This window comes from Solanum verrucosum, unplaced genomic scaffold (genome assembly GCF_900185275.1).
Source record: "Solanum verrucosum unplaced genomic scaffold, falcon-dt-bn FXZP01000102.1, whole genome shotgun sequence".
Taxonomy (NCBI): domain Eukaryota; kingdom Viridiplantae; phylum Streptophyta; class Magnoliopsida; order Solanales; family Solanaceae; genus Solanum; species Solanum verrucosum.
The window spans coordinates 4,087,789-4,103,385 of NW_026019930.1; the positions used below are offsets into that span (position 1 = coordinate 4,087,789).

General features: G+C 30.9%; 2 protein-coding genes across 2 annotated transcripts; both read right to left on the reverse strand.

Annotated features, from left to right (window-relative positions):
* Window positions 1–2,479: 2,479 nt before the first annotated feature.
* Window positions 2,480–3,578, reverse strand: LOC125830327 (uncharacterized). Its single transcript, XM_049509524.1, has 2 exons — window positions 3,412–3,578; window positions 2,480–2,710 (listed from the first exon to the last, which is right to left on the reverse strand). The coding sequence occupies exons 1-2, from the start codon at window positions 3,568–3,570 to the stop codon at window positions 2,483–2,485; spliced, it is 387 nt and encodes a 128-aa protein (XP_049365481.1). The 5' UTR covers window positions 3,571–3,578; the 3' UTR covers window positions 2,480–2,482.
* Window positions 3,579–11,729: 8,151 nt separating this feature from the next.
* LOC125830119 (probable LRR receptor-like serine/threonine-protein kinase At1g74360) lies at window positions 11,730–15,597 on the reverse strand. The gene is made up of 2 exons (XM_049509326.1): window positions 15,367–15,597; window positions 11,730–15,112 (listed from the first exon to the last, which is right to left on the reverse strand). Exons 1-2 carry the CDS (start codon window positions 15,431–15,433, stop codon window positions 11,859–11,861), a joined length of 3,321 nt encoding a protein of 1,106 aa, XP_049365283.1. The 5' UTR covers window positions 15,434–15,597; the 3' UTR covers window positions 11,730–11,858.

Sequence of the window (15,597 nt, forward strand, 5' to 3'; positions counted from 1 at the left end):
CGTTGGAGATGACTATTCTGAAAGGTTGTAACTTTTCAAGAACAACCATGACCGTTTGAAAGGTTGCAAACTTTCATGAATGGTCGTGTGGTTTCTGAAAGGTTGCAACCTTTCGAAACCAGTGCTTCGTGGCTATAAATATATACTAGTGATTCTTCATACTTTTTACTTACGAAAAATTCTGGTTTCCTCTTCTTCTTCTGCACAAATTTTATTCATGTTCTTTACTGACGTTGAGTGGCTCGCTGACATCAGAGTTTTGAGTATCAATACAATGGTGATTGAGATCATTCTATCTTGGGAGGACATATTCCTTGTTAGTTTATATCTTGAGAGTGTGGCCTACGAGACTTATGTCGATTTACAAAAATGACTTCAGAGGTTTGAGATTTTAACCTTGTTTAGATCATGGAAATATTTTTTTTTAAAAAATTAACAAGTTACATGCTCATGAATCAAGTTGGAGTCAAAAGTTCAAAATCATCCAATTCCTTGGGTATAATTTAGAAGTGCTTGACAGTCCACACAGAGGAGAAAAGCTGATTGGGCTGGGTAAGAATATTTCAGTGGGCTTACGTCCAATAGAGAGGAGAAATGGATTGGGCTTTGATGCTTTCAGGATCAGATAGTCAATCCTAATAAATGTGAAAATGTTTCATTATTTTTCTTAGTGGCTTTTTTTTGTTGTTGAAAAACTACGTAATTAGACATACTTTACTACAATATATATTATAATTACTTATACTTTTAAAATATCACGTATCTTACCACTAATTAAGAGCTTTCTACGTATCCTACACTAAGATACATGCATTTTTGCTACCAGATACACAAAAATAGAGAGAGAGGCGAGTGAGATTCGTATGTATCACAGATGCATGTGAATCACACTAGATACATGTATCTGTATGTACATGGGAAGTGGAGAGAGAGATGGAAGAGAGGCGAGCTAGATTTGCTATGTATTCCAGATATGTGAATCCACTTGAATACAATATATCTGGACTAAATTACACCTAAATTTTATCTCATATATTCGAGATACATGTATCTGAAGGCACCAAATCTGGTAAGATGTGTAATATTGCAAACTAGAGTGTATCTAAGTAATTAGCTCCACCTAAACTAGTGGATTTATGTAAGTTATTCTTTTTTGGAAAAATTACTGAAATACACGTCTTATGTTTCTCTTATTTCTAATATTCCCTTCTATTTCTAAAAACCTCTAAAATCCCTTATTTCTCTCTTAATTCTAAATTATTTTATAATGTATCTGAGCTAGTTTTTAATGTATCTGAGCTAGTTTTTAGTGTATCCAAGCCAGTTTTTAATGTATCCGAGCTACATATTATGTATCCGGTTTATTTTATAATGTATCCGAGATACATATTATGTATCCGGTTTGTTTTACTTTTTTAGGGATTAATGTAATTACAAACTAAATAGGGATAGATTGTAATTTCATATTAAAACTGTGTGATTCCTAAAATTTATACTTTTTAATATGTAATATGTCCAATTTTATAACAAGTGATATTTCTTGAATGACCGACTTGGTATGAAATTTAAAGAATTAAGAAAAAAATTAAATTTTGTGATTTAAAATAAAAAAAATATGTCAAATATATTAAAATGTCTTTTAGGAGTTGTTTGGTGTGAGATATAATGAATAATAGTTTCGAGATAAAATGCATAATTATTTTATTTTGTGTTTGGTTGGACTGTTGGAGTTATTAGATAGTTCTTGAATTATTTATCCGATATGATAAGTTATTCCATATATCCAGAATAATTATCTCGGAACAGTAATAATTATTCTTGTGGTCTTAAACACGTCATGTGAAGTGATCATCTTTTTAAAACGGACTAAAAAGAAATAGATCAAACAAATCGAAATGGAAAGATCATTTTGTTATCTTTTTATTTAGGTTCAATATAAAAAGATGTCTTACCTATTTAAGAATATATATTGTAATCATCTTCTTCCAAATTTATCCCCATATATATGAGTGAAAATTCTTATGTAACCAAGAAATTATATGGAATATGTACGTTTTAATTTGTTTATTTTATTTTAACTTGACATAGAGCTTGAGAATAATAATTTTTTAATTTTATGATCATAAATTAAAGATATGTTAAATATATCAAAATATGCTTTAATTTTGTGATTTTAAATTGATCATGTGGAAAATTGAAATTAAAAAATTATCAAAAAAGAAAAAAAACATTCTTTTTTAAAAAAGATAGAACAAACAAGTTGAACTCGATGGCTACCACAAAACTCTCATACATTACCATAGATAACATGTCTTACTTTCTAGATCAGACATACATGTAGCTATATTTTAGGGGGACCTAATGGCTAATGGTATAAAATATTTCTTACATAATCAACTGCTTAAACATATATAACTTAAAAGTTCAAAAAAAGGACACACCCTGACAAGAAGATAACACTAGCTAGCTTAATTTGTGATAATTAAGTAGGTTTAGTAACAGGGTATTTTTGAGCATTTTTGACAATCTTAGTAAGTGCTGCTTGACCTAAATCAAGTCCACAAACATCAGCTAGCTGAACCAAATAGAGTAAAACATCAGAAAGTTCTTCTTCCAAATGCTCCTTATCATCTGATGTCCAGTTAGGTAAACCCCTTGCAACTTCACCCTTCCACTGAAATATCTCTGATAGCTCTCCCACTTCTCCAACCTGTTCAACAATTTTTTTAAGAAAACAAATGACTAAGGTATACTGTTGATGGGTGTGCGAACAAAATCACATATTGTTTATATTCTATTTGGTCTAAAACAGACAATATCTTAAATGTTTGGCCTAAAACGAATAATATCATACCACATGTTACGAAAGAATATGCTTACATTGTTTTACTTCAACAAGTACATATATATGTACTCTATTTTTCAATCTAGAGTGAATTTTGTGGGTTCAAATAATGTTTTTTGCTCAAACTATATATACGTAAACTAAAGCAGATTAAGCCATATTATATTTACGCGGTCAATCAAACATAGTATTTAGACGATGAACATAAATATATATATGTGAAAAATCACTAAAAATGTCAACAAATATACTTTCTCTGTTTCAATTTATTTGTCTAGTTTTAACTTGATACGAAATTTAAGAAAATATAAAAAACTTTTGATTCTTTTGGTCTTAAACTAAAAATACGTAGAACATACCAAAATATCCTTTAATCTTGTGGTTTTAAGCATGTCACGTGAAAAGTTGAAATTAATGAATTACAAAAAAATCAAAAAGACATTTTTTGAAACAGACTAAAAAGAAACATGCAACAGATGTTTATGTATATAGGCAAAAGAATTTAAAAAAAATATGTATTTATAATAAGATCACACTCGTTTTGAACGATAAATAAGGTGGCTTACCAAAGCTAGGAGAAGGTTTCTAGGACTGTGATACTGATCCCAACCTCTAACTCTAGAAAATTCAACAAGCCTCTCTCTAAGCTCCTGAAGAGAGACATCCTTCATCACTTTTCTACCATATTGATCATGAGAATTATTATTATTATTATTATTCTCCATTATATTTCTTCTCTCTTAATAAGTTATAAGTATCACTCTGGCTACTTACCTCACTATTTATAGAAAAACATCTATTGGTAATTTGGTACCTTTAATTTTTCTTCAAATTGGTGCTGGGGTTATAAAAGTCAGAAGATGGCAATTGAAGCTGAGTTTGTTGCCATCATATGTTAAAACTACTATTATTAGTTAGTGGAGGGGCCTTCTTTCTATACAGTTTTCACGTGAGCATGTTTCTATGTTCTTTCTATGACTTGATATCACTCACTCTCTATATGTATCTTATATGTATTTGTAAAAGCGGATTCAAAATTTAAATTTTATGAGGTTTATATTATAGGATAATGTTTTCAATTAAATTGTTATAAATTTAATATACATATTTAGTAAAAGAAATAATTAAAAGATAATGATCAAAAATATATTTGAACGTTTTCCTCTGTTGCATTTATGTGGCATTATTCAGATGTCGAGAGTTGAATGGCTTAATTTTGAAATAAAATTTATATATTTGAAAACTAAGTAAAAAGTATTATAAGTCACAAGAATTGATAATTTAAGATATTTAAAAAATATATTAAAAAGTTGTGGTTAAAGAAAGACTTATTTAAATCTTGTGATTCGAAAGGTTTCACAAAAATTGAGATGATGAGAGTATTATCTTTTTTGTGAGTTTCACACTCTAACTATTAGTTATTTCATTTTCCTATTTGAATTATCATAATTTATATATTAAAATACATATAATTCAGTAGATCGTGATAATTCAGATAAAAATGGAAAAAGAATTATAGTTGACTAACTAGGTTAAAGGTGTAGGTGAACGTGTGATACAATAATTCAGGTAAAGAAAAAGGAGATGGAAAAATCTTTGTGGCCAGAAAATTTGGTCAAAATGATATTTTATCTATGTTATTTTACCTTTTAAAATATTTTTACCCTTTTAACTTTAATACCTTTAAATTTTTATTTTTATTTTATAGTTTTTTTAATTTTCTAGTCAAATTCTGGCCAAATTTTCTAGCCATTTAGCACTTCCCTAAGGAAATTACCAAAAGTATAGAACTAAAATTATTGAATTCTAGAAACTCACAACTCAAAGTGGGACTTAAACTTCTCTCCTCATGCTAGCTCAATTATGCTTTAATTTTATACTCCCTCTGTCCACTTTTATTTGTCATGTTGCGCTTTTCGAAAGTCAATTTGACTAATTTTTAAAGTTAAATTAGATTACGTTAATTCGATATTTTTTTTAAAAAAAATTAGATATTCAAAAACTATACGAAAAGTACTATAAGTTGCAATTTTTGCATATCAATATGATGAAAATATACATCGTAAAATGTTGGTCAAAGTTCTTATTGCTTGACTCTAAAAAAGAAAACCATGACAATTAATTGTGGACGGAGGGAGTATCTAAATAGAACGACAAAGTGACGGATCATGACATTACGCCCTGCTCCGGCCTCATTTTTTTGCTGCGTATATAGGTTTTCCACTGGTATATTAATGGAACAATTCCTTTTTCCACGTCATACGTCTATCAAATCTCACCTATACTTGCTTTTTCTTTGTGTTAGCCAACTTGGATTTAATCTCCTTCAACCAAAGGTGGTGAATTTAATTTGGTAACTTTCTTGTTTTTTTTTTTTGTGTTGTTTTGATGTTACATGATATATTATCATCAGTTTTTTCTTTTTTTTTTTACTTTTTGATGATAGTGGAATCTAGTAGACAAACACATATGACATAACTAACTCAAAGCAAGAACCCCATATGTCCTACTTGAATCGTAAATTTCGGATTATACGGCTTTGATATGGACAATATTAATTATTTACTCAAATTAAATCCACATAAGGCTCAAGCTGAAAGATCGATTTAACTTATATATACCGTTATCAACGGTGCAAAATAAATTTTAGTTACAAGTCGTAGTTGATTTGATAGTAACTTTTTTTTTTCTTTTGAAACATTTTGCTTTTTAAACTAGCTAGCTACACTAGATTGAGAATCTATCTTATGCTTCAAATTTGTTACGGCATTTGTTTCTTTTACTTGGGTTATCTACGTATCTTTACTGTATTTGTAGTTGGCAGGGTTGTCTTAACCACTAGGCCACTAAAGCCATCGCTTGGGGCCCCATATTTTTTGGGGCCCCAATTTTATATTTTTTAAAAGTACTTATACATATTACTAAAAAAAATTAATATTGAAAGAAAATGTGTAAGAGGTTTTATAGTTTTTCTTGAAAAATTGTTATTGTTGATATTCTTAGTTCATAAGTATATGTAGATTGTTTTAATTATTATTGAAATTTATTAAATTTTAATATGTCAACTAGAAAACCTGATTTCGATTTTGCAAAAAGAGAGAACTTGAAAAATTAAATAAATCTTAAAAAAGAGCCCTTGATAGATTTTTAACAAATAATAAAAAAATTTGAATCAAAAAATGTTGGAGGATGTTCTTCAAATGAACAAGTCACCAATAGAATTGAGTTAGATGATAATAATATCCAAGAAGAAACTCTAGAAGAAGTTGGTGAAAATGTGACATTGTTCCCGATATCAATAACTCCTAAATAATTAGAATAGTTGCATCCCTAAAAATATATATGATCAAAGTCAATGGACTAATGTAGATACAAAATTGAGAGATCTAATAGTCGAAAAGGGACCATTTAGAATGACTGATATAAATTTTCCACAAGATAAATATGTAAGACATTTTTCTACAACACACTATATTCAAAAATTCGTAAACGGGGAAAAGCATGCATGAAAGAAAATGATTAATATACTCTAAAGATTTGGATAAATTTTTTGTTTTTGTTGTAAATTATTTAGCACAACTTTTATTATTTGTAATAGTAAACTAGCTAGTGAAGGTAGTAATGAGTGGAGAAATCTTAGTGTTAGCTCAAAGTCCATGAAGTAAAGAATGAACATATTATTAAAAATATGAGCTCGTGTATTGATTTATAAATGAGATTGCATTAAAAAACAATTGATAAAGTTGTGCAAGAACAAATTGATAGAGATAAAGTGCAATGGGAAAATGTATTGTCAAGAATTATTGACGTTATCAAACTCTAGGAAAAAATAATTTAGCATTTAGGGGAACAAATGGAAAGATCTATCAAGAAAGTAACAGTAATTTTTAAAGCCTAATTGAAATAGTAATAAATTTGATCCATCTAAGCAAGAACAAATCTTAATATAATATAAAGGAGAAACATAGACAAGGTGATGTGGCACCTCTCTATGATCTCCATATGTATTTATCTTTTTTCTCATTTTTTTGGCCTTTCTTTTTATTTAAATTAATTATTTTACTGTAAAAGTCAATTATTTAATTTATTACAATAAATATTATATTAATGGAAAAACATTTACAACAAAGACTCTTCACATGCCAACTTACAAGGAGTAATTATTCATAATTCATACCTCTCTAATTTCTATTATTAATAAAAAAAAATTAATTTTTTGTCCTTCTTCTAATTACAATTACGATTATTTTTTTAAATATTTTATCTTTATTATTTAATTTATATAAAAGGTTGTATTACTTAATTAATTACAAAAATCTATATATATAATAAAGGTCTCTATAAACAAGGTGATGTGGCACCTCTCAATGACATAGAAAGCTATTTATCTTTTTTCTTCCATTTTTGAGTTTTTCCATTCATTTTTTTCATTAAAAAATTTAAAAAATCAATCATATTCATTACATATAATTATATCACACGAAAGTTACAAAAAAACCTCTACCTATTTGAATTCTCTAATTAAATAATATGTCTCCTCAACTTCCTTCTACTTAATTCTCATCTATAAATAACAATCATCTATGGTGTTGTTGCATGTCCATTTCTATTTTCTCCAACTTCATATTGTTAATATATTTTTTTTGTTTTTCAGGTTTTATAAAGATTATAGATATATTTTTTAGAATTTCTTCTTGTGTTACAATTGCCAAGCAAAAGTTTATCAAGATGAAGAAGAAAGTTTGAAGGCGGTGTAAGATTCGTCAAAAGAGATTCAAAAATTATTCGCTACAAGTCATCAAAATGAAGAAGAAAGTTTAATGACGGTGGGAGATTCATCAAGAGTTCGAAAGAGTAAAATTTGAAAAAGTAGAAGTTTCAATAATTTACAAATATATAGATGCACTTATTGTTGCTTATATAATTTTTCAATTAATTATTTATCCATCAAGATATGTACCCTTCAAGAATAAGATTATATTATAAAGCACACTTTTTGTATCAAGGGCAACATGATCTTCCATGGATTATTTTGTTGCTTAAAGAAAACTTTTGATATTTTCATTATATAAACTTTTGTCTTTTGCATCTACAATTCATACTCCCTCTGTCCACTTTTATTTGTCATGTTGCGCTTTTCGAAAGTCAATTTGACTAATTTTTAAAGTTAAATTAGATTACGTTAATTCGATATTTTTTAAAAAAAAAATAGATATTCAAAAGCTATACGAAAAGTACTATAAGTTGCAATTTTTTGCATATCAATATGATGAAAATATACATCGTAAAATGTTGGTCAAAGTTCTTATTGTTTGACTCTAAAAAAGGAAACCATGACAATTAATTGTGGACGGAGGGAGTATTTTATATCGATATATATATATATATATTATGTATATAACATGTTAATATGACATAATTTCTCAATCAAGATTCTATCATCTTTTGTTTAGCTTTATCCGCTTTTTTTCACTCTAATTTAGATGATATAACACATTTTTTTTCGTTTGTGGATTTTGAATTGACTAAAAAGGAGATGAGTTCCCCTCCATTAAGTTTTTGTTTCTTATTTGTTAACACTTGTGTAAAATTAGTCGATATATATTATTGTTGGATTCAAATTTCACAAAACATTTAATTCTTCTAATTTAATGAAATTTTTCAGAATGAATCAAGTTTGTTCTGCCAATATCTAATTACAATGAACATATTTTCTTAAGTTTTAGAGAAAATTGAAATTTGTTTAAGTTGATTATGAAACTCAAAAAATGAGTTTACTCTCTTCATTAATTAATTTGTTTGATAACTAAAAAATATATATAATATTTATTACAACTAACTATATCTCATAAATTACAAAAACCTCCGTTTATTCACTTTTTCTACTTAAATAATGACATATCTCCTCAACTCCTTTCTACTATTCTTTTCATTACCTCTACATTTAGTTTTCCCAACATATAATAGATTTATATTTTAGTCTATCATTTGCACATCAGCTATTCAAGATTTACACGTAGAACATTTTCATGGGAGCATATGTTTTTTCTTTATTTGTAGTTGTAAGCTTTTGGTAACAAGACATACTCTAATTTTGTTTAAAATTAATAGGAAAATACTACTATGTTGCGTTGTTCTTTTTATTAAAGGGTTGATCCATCTCATGACTTATAATTTTTTTTTATCTATTTATAATTTTTGCTAAAATAACATGTCTCCTCAATTTCCTTTTACTTAATTCTTTTTCTCTTTTTTTAAGACTTCTTTCCATTTTTCTTTCATTTACATCATCTATTAAAATTACTCAAAATTAAGTCATTTATCTATTTCATAAATGAGCACTCTAAATAACTTTAAAATAAATAATTTATTTTCCTGATGACGTTATGTACACATTCTGTATTTAAAAAGTCATTTCTTTTATAATTATTTAACATTGTAAATGAGGGCAAAAATGGAAGAATTTTTCAACATCTCTCTTAAACTTGGAACAATTCACTTATTTTGAACTATGAAAAAGGGCTCAACAATTCACTTATTTTGAAATAGAGGGAGTAAGTATTATTTATTAAAACTCGAGGTTTTTAAAGTTTGTATTAAAATAATGAAATATATTTTTCTATTTTCTAACTTTTTAGTAATTAAATAAATGACCTCAACAAAACATACAAAATACACACTAAAATGAATTGAAGTATTATTTTAGTGAAATATATTGAGTAAATAAAGATAAACTTTTTTTATTATTTGTGTGAAGACGAAAAAAATTATAAATAATTTCGATATGATATAAAAACAAACGATAGCAGGAACTCTTATATACTAAAAGTCCTACTTATTCTTTTTCTCCCATTCTTTGCTTTTTTTGTCATTATTTAAATTGTGATTTTCTCTAAATAATTATATATTTAGTGAGTTTTGTAACTCCTCAAAAGTTAAATTATTCACTATTTATTATTTGTATAATTATTCTTTGATAATTAAAACAAATAAAAATGACGATATATTTTGTATCGAGTTGTTTGTTGAAATATTAATATTGATTGCTTTCCAATTTTATTATTGCGATTTTTTATATTTATATTTTATTTGATTAGAAAATAGTTAGTCGTTCTTTCCTTTGTATTACTATTGACATGCTTTTTGTTATTTTTCATATTTTAACTTGCACAATTTTTTTTTAAATAAAGAAAAAAGATTACGTACCTAACAAGTATATTTTTTGTTAAATAAATCATATTGAAGAATTATATCTAAAAGGGTCTAAGTTCAGTAGTTCCTTATATAAAATAAGCATTCATACTTTTAAAAAACGAGGAGGAAAGATTATTTACGTTTCATTTGATGATCCACGACAAATAAAAAATTAAGTAGAAAATTAAGTTAGCATTTTTTGTTTCAAAATATTAAACATATTCTTTTCACCCCAACAAAATAATACGAAAATAGTATCTTATAAATTGAAACAATTATCATAAACATTTTAAAGCTTTTACCAAAGTATTGATCATATTTCTTCTTTTTAGTATGTGCTAATTTATAAAAGAAATTGTCTTAAAAATATTTGTTATGATCGCGCGAAGCGCAAACATGTTAACTAGTTTGAAGAATAAGCATGACGAAATTCATAGTCATTATCTTGGACATAATACACAAAGTGAATTATTTAACTTATTAGCAAGTGAAGTCAAGAATAAAATTATTAAAGAGATTAAAGAAACAAAATACTTCTAGAAATATTAGGGTCTCTCTTTAAGGTTTGGCTTTAGGCCCCCGATCTTGTTGAGTCGGCCCTAGTAGTCGGTACCTTTCCTTTCAACAATATTTTTCACCAAAACTTTTACCTTTTTCATCTGTCAGGAACAACCTCTCTATCTTACACTAGGTAGGGGTAAGATGTGTGTTTACTCATTCTCTCTAGACACCACTTGTGTGTTATAAACTAAATTTGAGAATGATGTTGCAGAAACCAGGCTTATTGTTGTGCCAGCGTGTTTATCTTTCTTCTATAGCAGATTTGTCTCCTATCTGTGGGTCAGAGGATCTTTATAGGATGAGATAAGATCTCAAGTTTAGCCTATAGGAGGTCAATTGTATTTTGTTGTTTTATACTGTACACATATGTAATGAAGTTACTACTTTTCAACAGAGCCATTATACTTTGAAAGAATGTGGAGCAGCTTTCAGATAATGATCTTGTTAAATAAATGCCTAAAACATACTTAAAAAATGAAGCAAATTGGTAATGATCATAGGTGACCTCTAGATTAATGTTACGTTTAGCCCAAAGACATTCTTAACATGGTAGGATACTGGTAGTTTTCATCCAACCTCGCGATGTTTTTCTTAAAAGGTATCACACCATTAAGAGTTTCCCTAAACGTTATCTGTAGTTTCTTTTTGTTAAGCAGATAGACAAGAATTTGTACTCTTCTATTAGCAGTGTTTATACATCAGAGAGTGACTTAAAATTTTGAGCCTTAACTTGAAATCAGTATGATGCTTGAGTGCATATCCACATTATTCCCACTGATGATGAAGCTAGACTGATATGAAAATGAGTATTGTGGCGTTGACAATTGGTGGTGTGTTGATGTAGTGGAAGTATACTAAAATTTTCCATCAGATGTGGTCCAGAAGTTGAAATTTGGAGACACTCCTATTTGTAGTTGCTATTGCACAGTCCCTGGTAGAGGAATCTTGTTTGAAATAGAGACTTTGAATTGCACCAGACAAATAATGTACCTGATAAGGGGAACAATCTTGCCACCTGCTGTAGTCTGTAGTGTAACTTTGTAGGTGGGTCAAATATTTGAGTGCTTCAATTTCATAGCAAAAATTGATATCCTTGAGAACATTTTGTGATCCAAACAAACAAAATTGACTTACATTTTCCTAGACTAGCAAATGTGAAAAAAGAAAAACTGTTTTACAAAAAGAATCTGCTAGGTATGTTACACATCTTGTAAAGAAACTATTGACGTTTTTATCTCTTGGGTTCCAAGAAAGTCTATCATAATAATGGAGAAATGCTACGACTTGATCCAAAGCTACGGCTGGATCCCTTTTGGCTGCTAGGAATACTAATCAACATATCTAATACCTGCTTCATGTTAGGCCGGTCATGAGGCGTCTCAGCTGTGCACCTTATCCCAATCCTAAGCAACTCATACATTTCCTCTGCTCCCTCTACTAGGCCAGGTACCAATAGAGCAACTGGTATAATGGCTCTGGTGAACCCTTTCCTTCCGTCTCCCATGACCCTTGTCGCCCATTCAACTAGACATTCTTCGCCCCCATCTATAGCATGTCTCCCAGTTGCTAGCTCCATTGCTAGCACCCCATAGCTGTAGACATCACCTTTTGTAGTGGCCTGCATTATCTGCCCATATTCTGGTGCAACATAACCAATAGTCCCTGCCACCATTGTGCTAACATGAGTATGTTCAGAAATCATGACCCTAGAAAGGCCAAAGTCGGTGACTTTTGCTCTTCCGTCCTTGTCAAGAAGCACGTTGCTAGCTTTGACATCTCTGTGGACAATGCAAGGATAGCAATCATGGTGCAAGTAGACTAAAGCACGTGCTACATCGATTGCTGCTTGAATTCTGCTCTTCCATGTAAACCTTGTTCTATCTGTAATGAAGTCCTCTAAGGTACCACCTTCCATGTACTCATAGACTAGAAGTTTCTCTGATCCATCAAGGCACCACCCATAAAGAGTTACAAGGTTGGGATGAGGCCAACCGGAGCCATTCCCACTGAGCCCCTCCATTTCAGCTCTGAACTCTCTTTCTCCTTCGATTCCCTCCCTCTGTAGCTTCTTCACTGCTACTTCCCTTCCATCAGGCAAGACTCCACGATAGACTATCCCAAATCCTCCCCTCCCGATAATTCTATCATTCGAGAAGTTCCATGTGGCCTTCAGTATATCAGAATGTGTGAAGCTTGTTCTGTCCAAACGGATAACCTTAACATCATCAGAACCCCGTGATGAGGATGCACACAACCGTGAGGAGGATGCATTAGTACTTGATGGAGAATCATGTCTGCCCTCTGTATCCTCCAGTAAGATTCCTGGGGAACCCCTTGGCACTTTGATAAGGAGGCAGACAAGCAGTGACATGACTCCACAGACTAGGAAAGCTAGTACCAGAACCACAATTACCAAAAGTGCACCCACCTTTTTGTGCTTTTTGTGATTGTCATTCTTGTTTCGTTCTGTGTTGTTGTTAGAGTTATGCATGAAGGATGGAAGACGCAACAATGGATTACCAAGAAATGATGACTTATCAAATGTAAGCAGTTGCCCGATTTCTGGTACAGCTCCATAGATGTATGGGTTGTAAGAGATGTTGAACTTGCTCAAATCATGCAAGTTACTAAAGCTAACTGGGAATGGACCAGAAAAATTGTTAAATGAAAGGTCAAGGTTTAGCAAGCACTTAAGATGGCCAATCTGCTTTGGGATTTCACCAGAAAATTTATTCTGTGAAACATTAAGGACTACTAGGTGCACTTGTTCAATCTCTGAAGGGAGCCTGCCAGAAAATTCATTTGCACCCAAATGCATCATACTCATTTTCTTCATGTTGCCAATCTCAGGAGGGATCTCACCAGACAATTTGTTATCACTAAGTTGAATATAGCCCGGTACCTGATTCTTTCGGACATTACTACCAGGTTCACAGACTGGCATTAAACCATCTCCCATAAACAACTTATCCCCCAGGATTCTACAACTCTTCCCTGTCAATAGAGGATATATAAAGCTAAATGGAGGGTAGTCAGCTGGTATCCACCTCCTCATGGCAAAACAATCCCCTGGGCTAGCAGTGAGCTTCTCCTTTCCCCTATTCAACAAAAAAGTAGGCAGTGGATCTGCACCAATACTTGCTAATTGAGGAGGAATTGGACCAGTAAGTTGATTATTCGCGAGATTCAACCATAACAAGCTGCTGCAGTTCCCCAACTCTGATGGGATTTCACCTCTCAACGAATTGTTTGCAAGCATCAACCACAATAGTGACCTTAGCTTCCCGAAACTTGGTGGTATTGAACCATTGATCCTATTAGAGGAAAGATCAACAGCCTGAAGTGCAGTAAGATCTCCATATTCTAAAGGTATATTGCCACTAAACTGATTGTGGGCAAGAATCAAAAACTCCAAACCTTTCATCTCAGAAATTTCAACTGGTAATGGACCAGAGAAGTGGTTATCACTCAAGTCCAACCGTGAAAGGTTCACCAAGTTTGGAATTCCTGATGACACTATGCCTCCAATATATGAGTTTCCATGCAGCACGAGAAATCTTACCTGTGTCAATTGCCCGAAAATTTCTTGTATTTCTCCTCCAAAGTTGTTTCTACTTAGGTCCAGAAATACCAATTTGTTTAGACCTGATAGAGTGTCTGGAATATCACTTGAAAAGTTGTTACTTCCCAAGCAAAGTTCTTTAAGACTCTGTACTGATCCAATCTCTCTAGGGATTGACCCTGAAAAGCTATTTCCCCACAAATTCAACTCTACTAATCGTTTACAATTCGTGATAGACGTAGGCAATTCACCAAAGAACATATTTTCTGATAAGTCCAAACCTTGCAAAGAGCAGTTTTGAGTGAAAATCCAGGAAGGCAGAGAGCCACTTAAGTTGTTATGAGATGCTGAAAACATATTCAGCATATCAAGCCCGAACGACAGATTCCCTGTCAAATAATTGTAGCTCAGATCAAGATACTTCAGTTTCTTGCAGTGAGAAAATTCAAATCCACTCCCACTAATGAAATTGTTGTTAGAAATATTTGCAACAGCTAAGTTGTCACAAATCTCAGGGATCATTAGCCCGTGGATCCTGTTCATCGTCAAATCAAGAACTTCCAGCTTGTTCAGGCCTGTCAAGTTAAGCTCACCAACAATGATATTGTGTGACAAGTTCAAGAACTTCAGATTTCTACACCAGCCTAAGTCTGATGGAATGGACTCTGAAAATGTGTTCTTGGACAGGTCAAGAGAGTTCAATTCTGTCATGGCTGAGAAGTTATTAAACAATTTCCCAGCCAGATTACTTTCCGAGAGATCGATTCCAGTGACACGATTGATGGAGTTACTGCATGATATTCCAGGCCATCTACATGGTGACAAATCTGTAGGATTCCAATGGTTATATTTGAATCCTTTGTCAACAGGATTTTGTTCCTTAAGAAATGACTTCAAGTTCAGCAGCATCTGCTTGTCTGTCTCAATTGAGTCTCCACAAACAAGCCTACCTATATAATATTTTGCATAAACTAATCACGCTACAATAAATACAAGTCAATTCTCCAAAAACAAAACAGAACAACATTTAATGCTTGGTGTTGGAGTAACACAAACAAGACTGGTCCTATGATTTTGCTAAGTTAAAAAAACATTAGTCTTGCTGCAATAAATGTTGTTTAAAAAATTGATTCTTTTTAATTATGTACAAAATGAGACTCTAATACTAAACTTGATCAAATTAAAGCTATCAAATATGACATACCTGTTATGAGAAGGAAGAAATTGAGTAATACAATGGGAAGAAGAACATGAGATTCCACTTCAGACATGATAATTAGTGTGTCACTTAATTACAATCTTGTTTTCCTCCACTAGATAATTTACTTCTTAATTCTTTGTGTTTACTGTGAGGATTATCAATGCAAAAGAAGAAGGGGGTTGGTACTTTAATTTAGGAACAGTATCAAATGTGAGGAATAATCATAGGAAAATG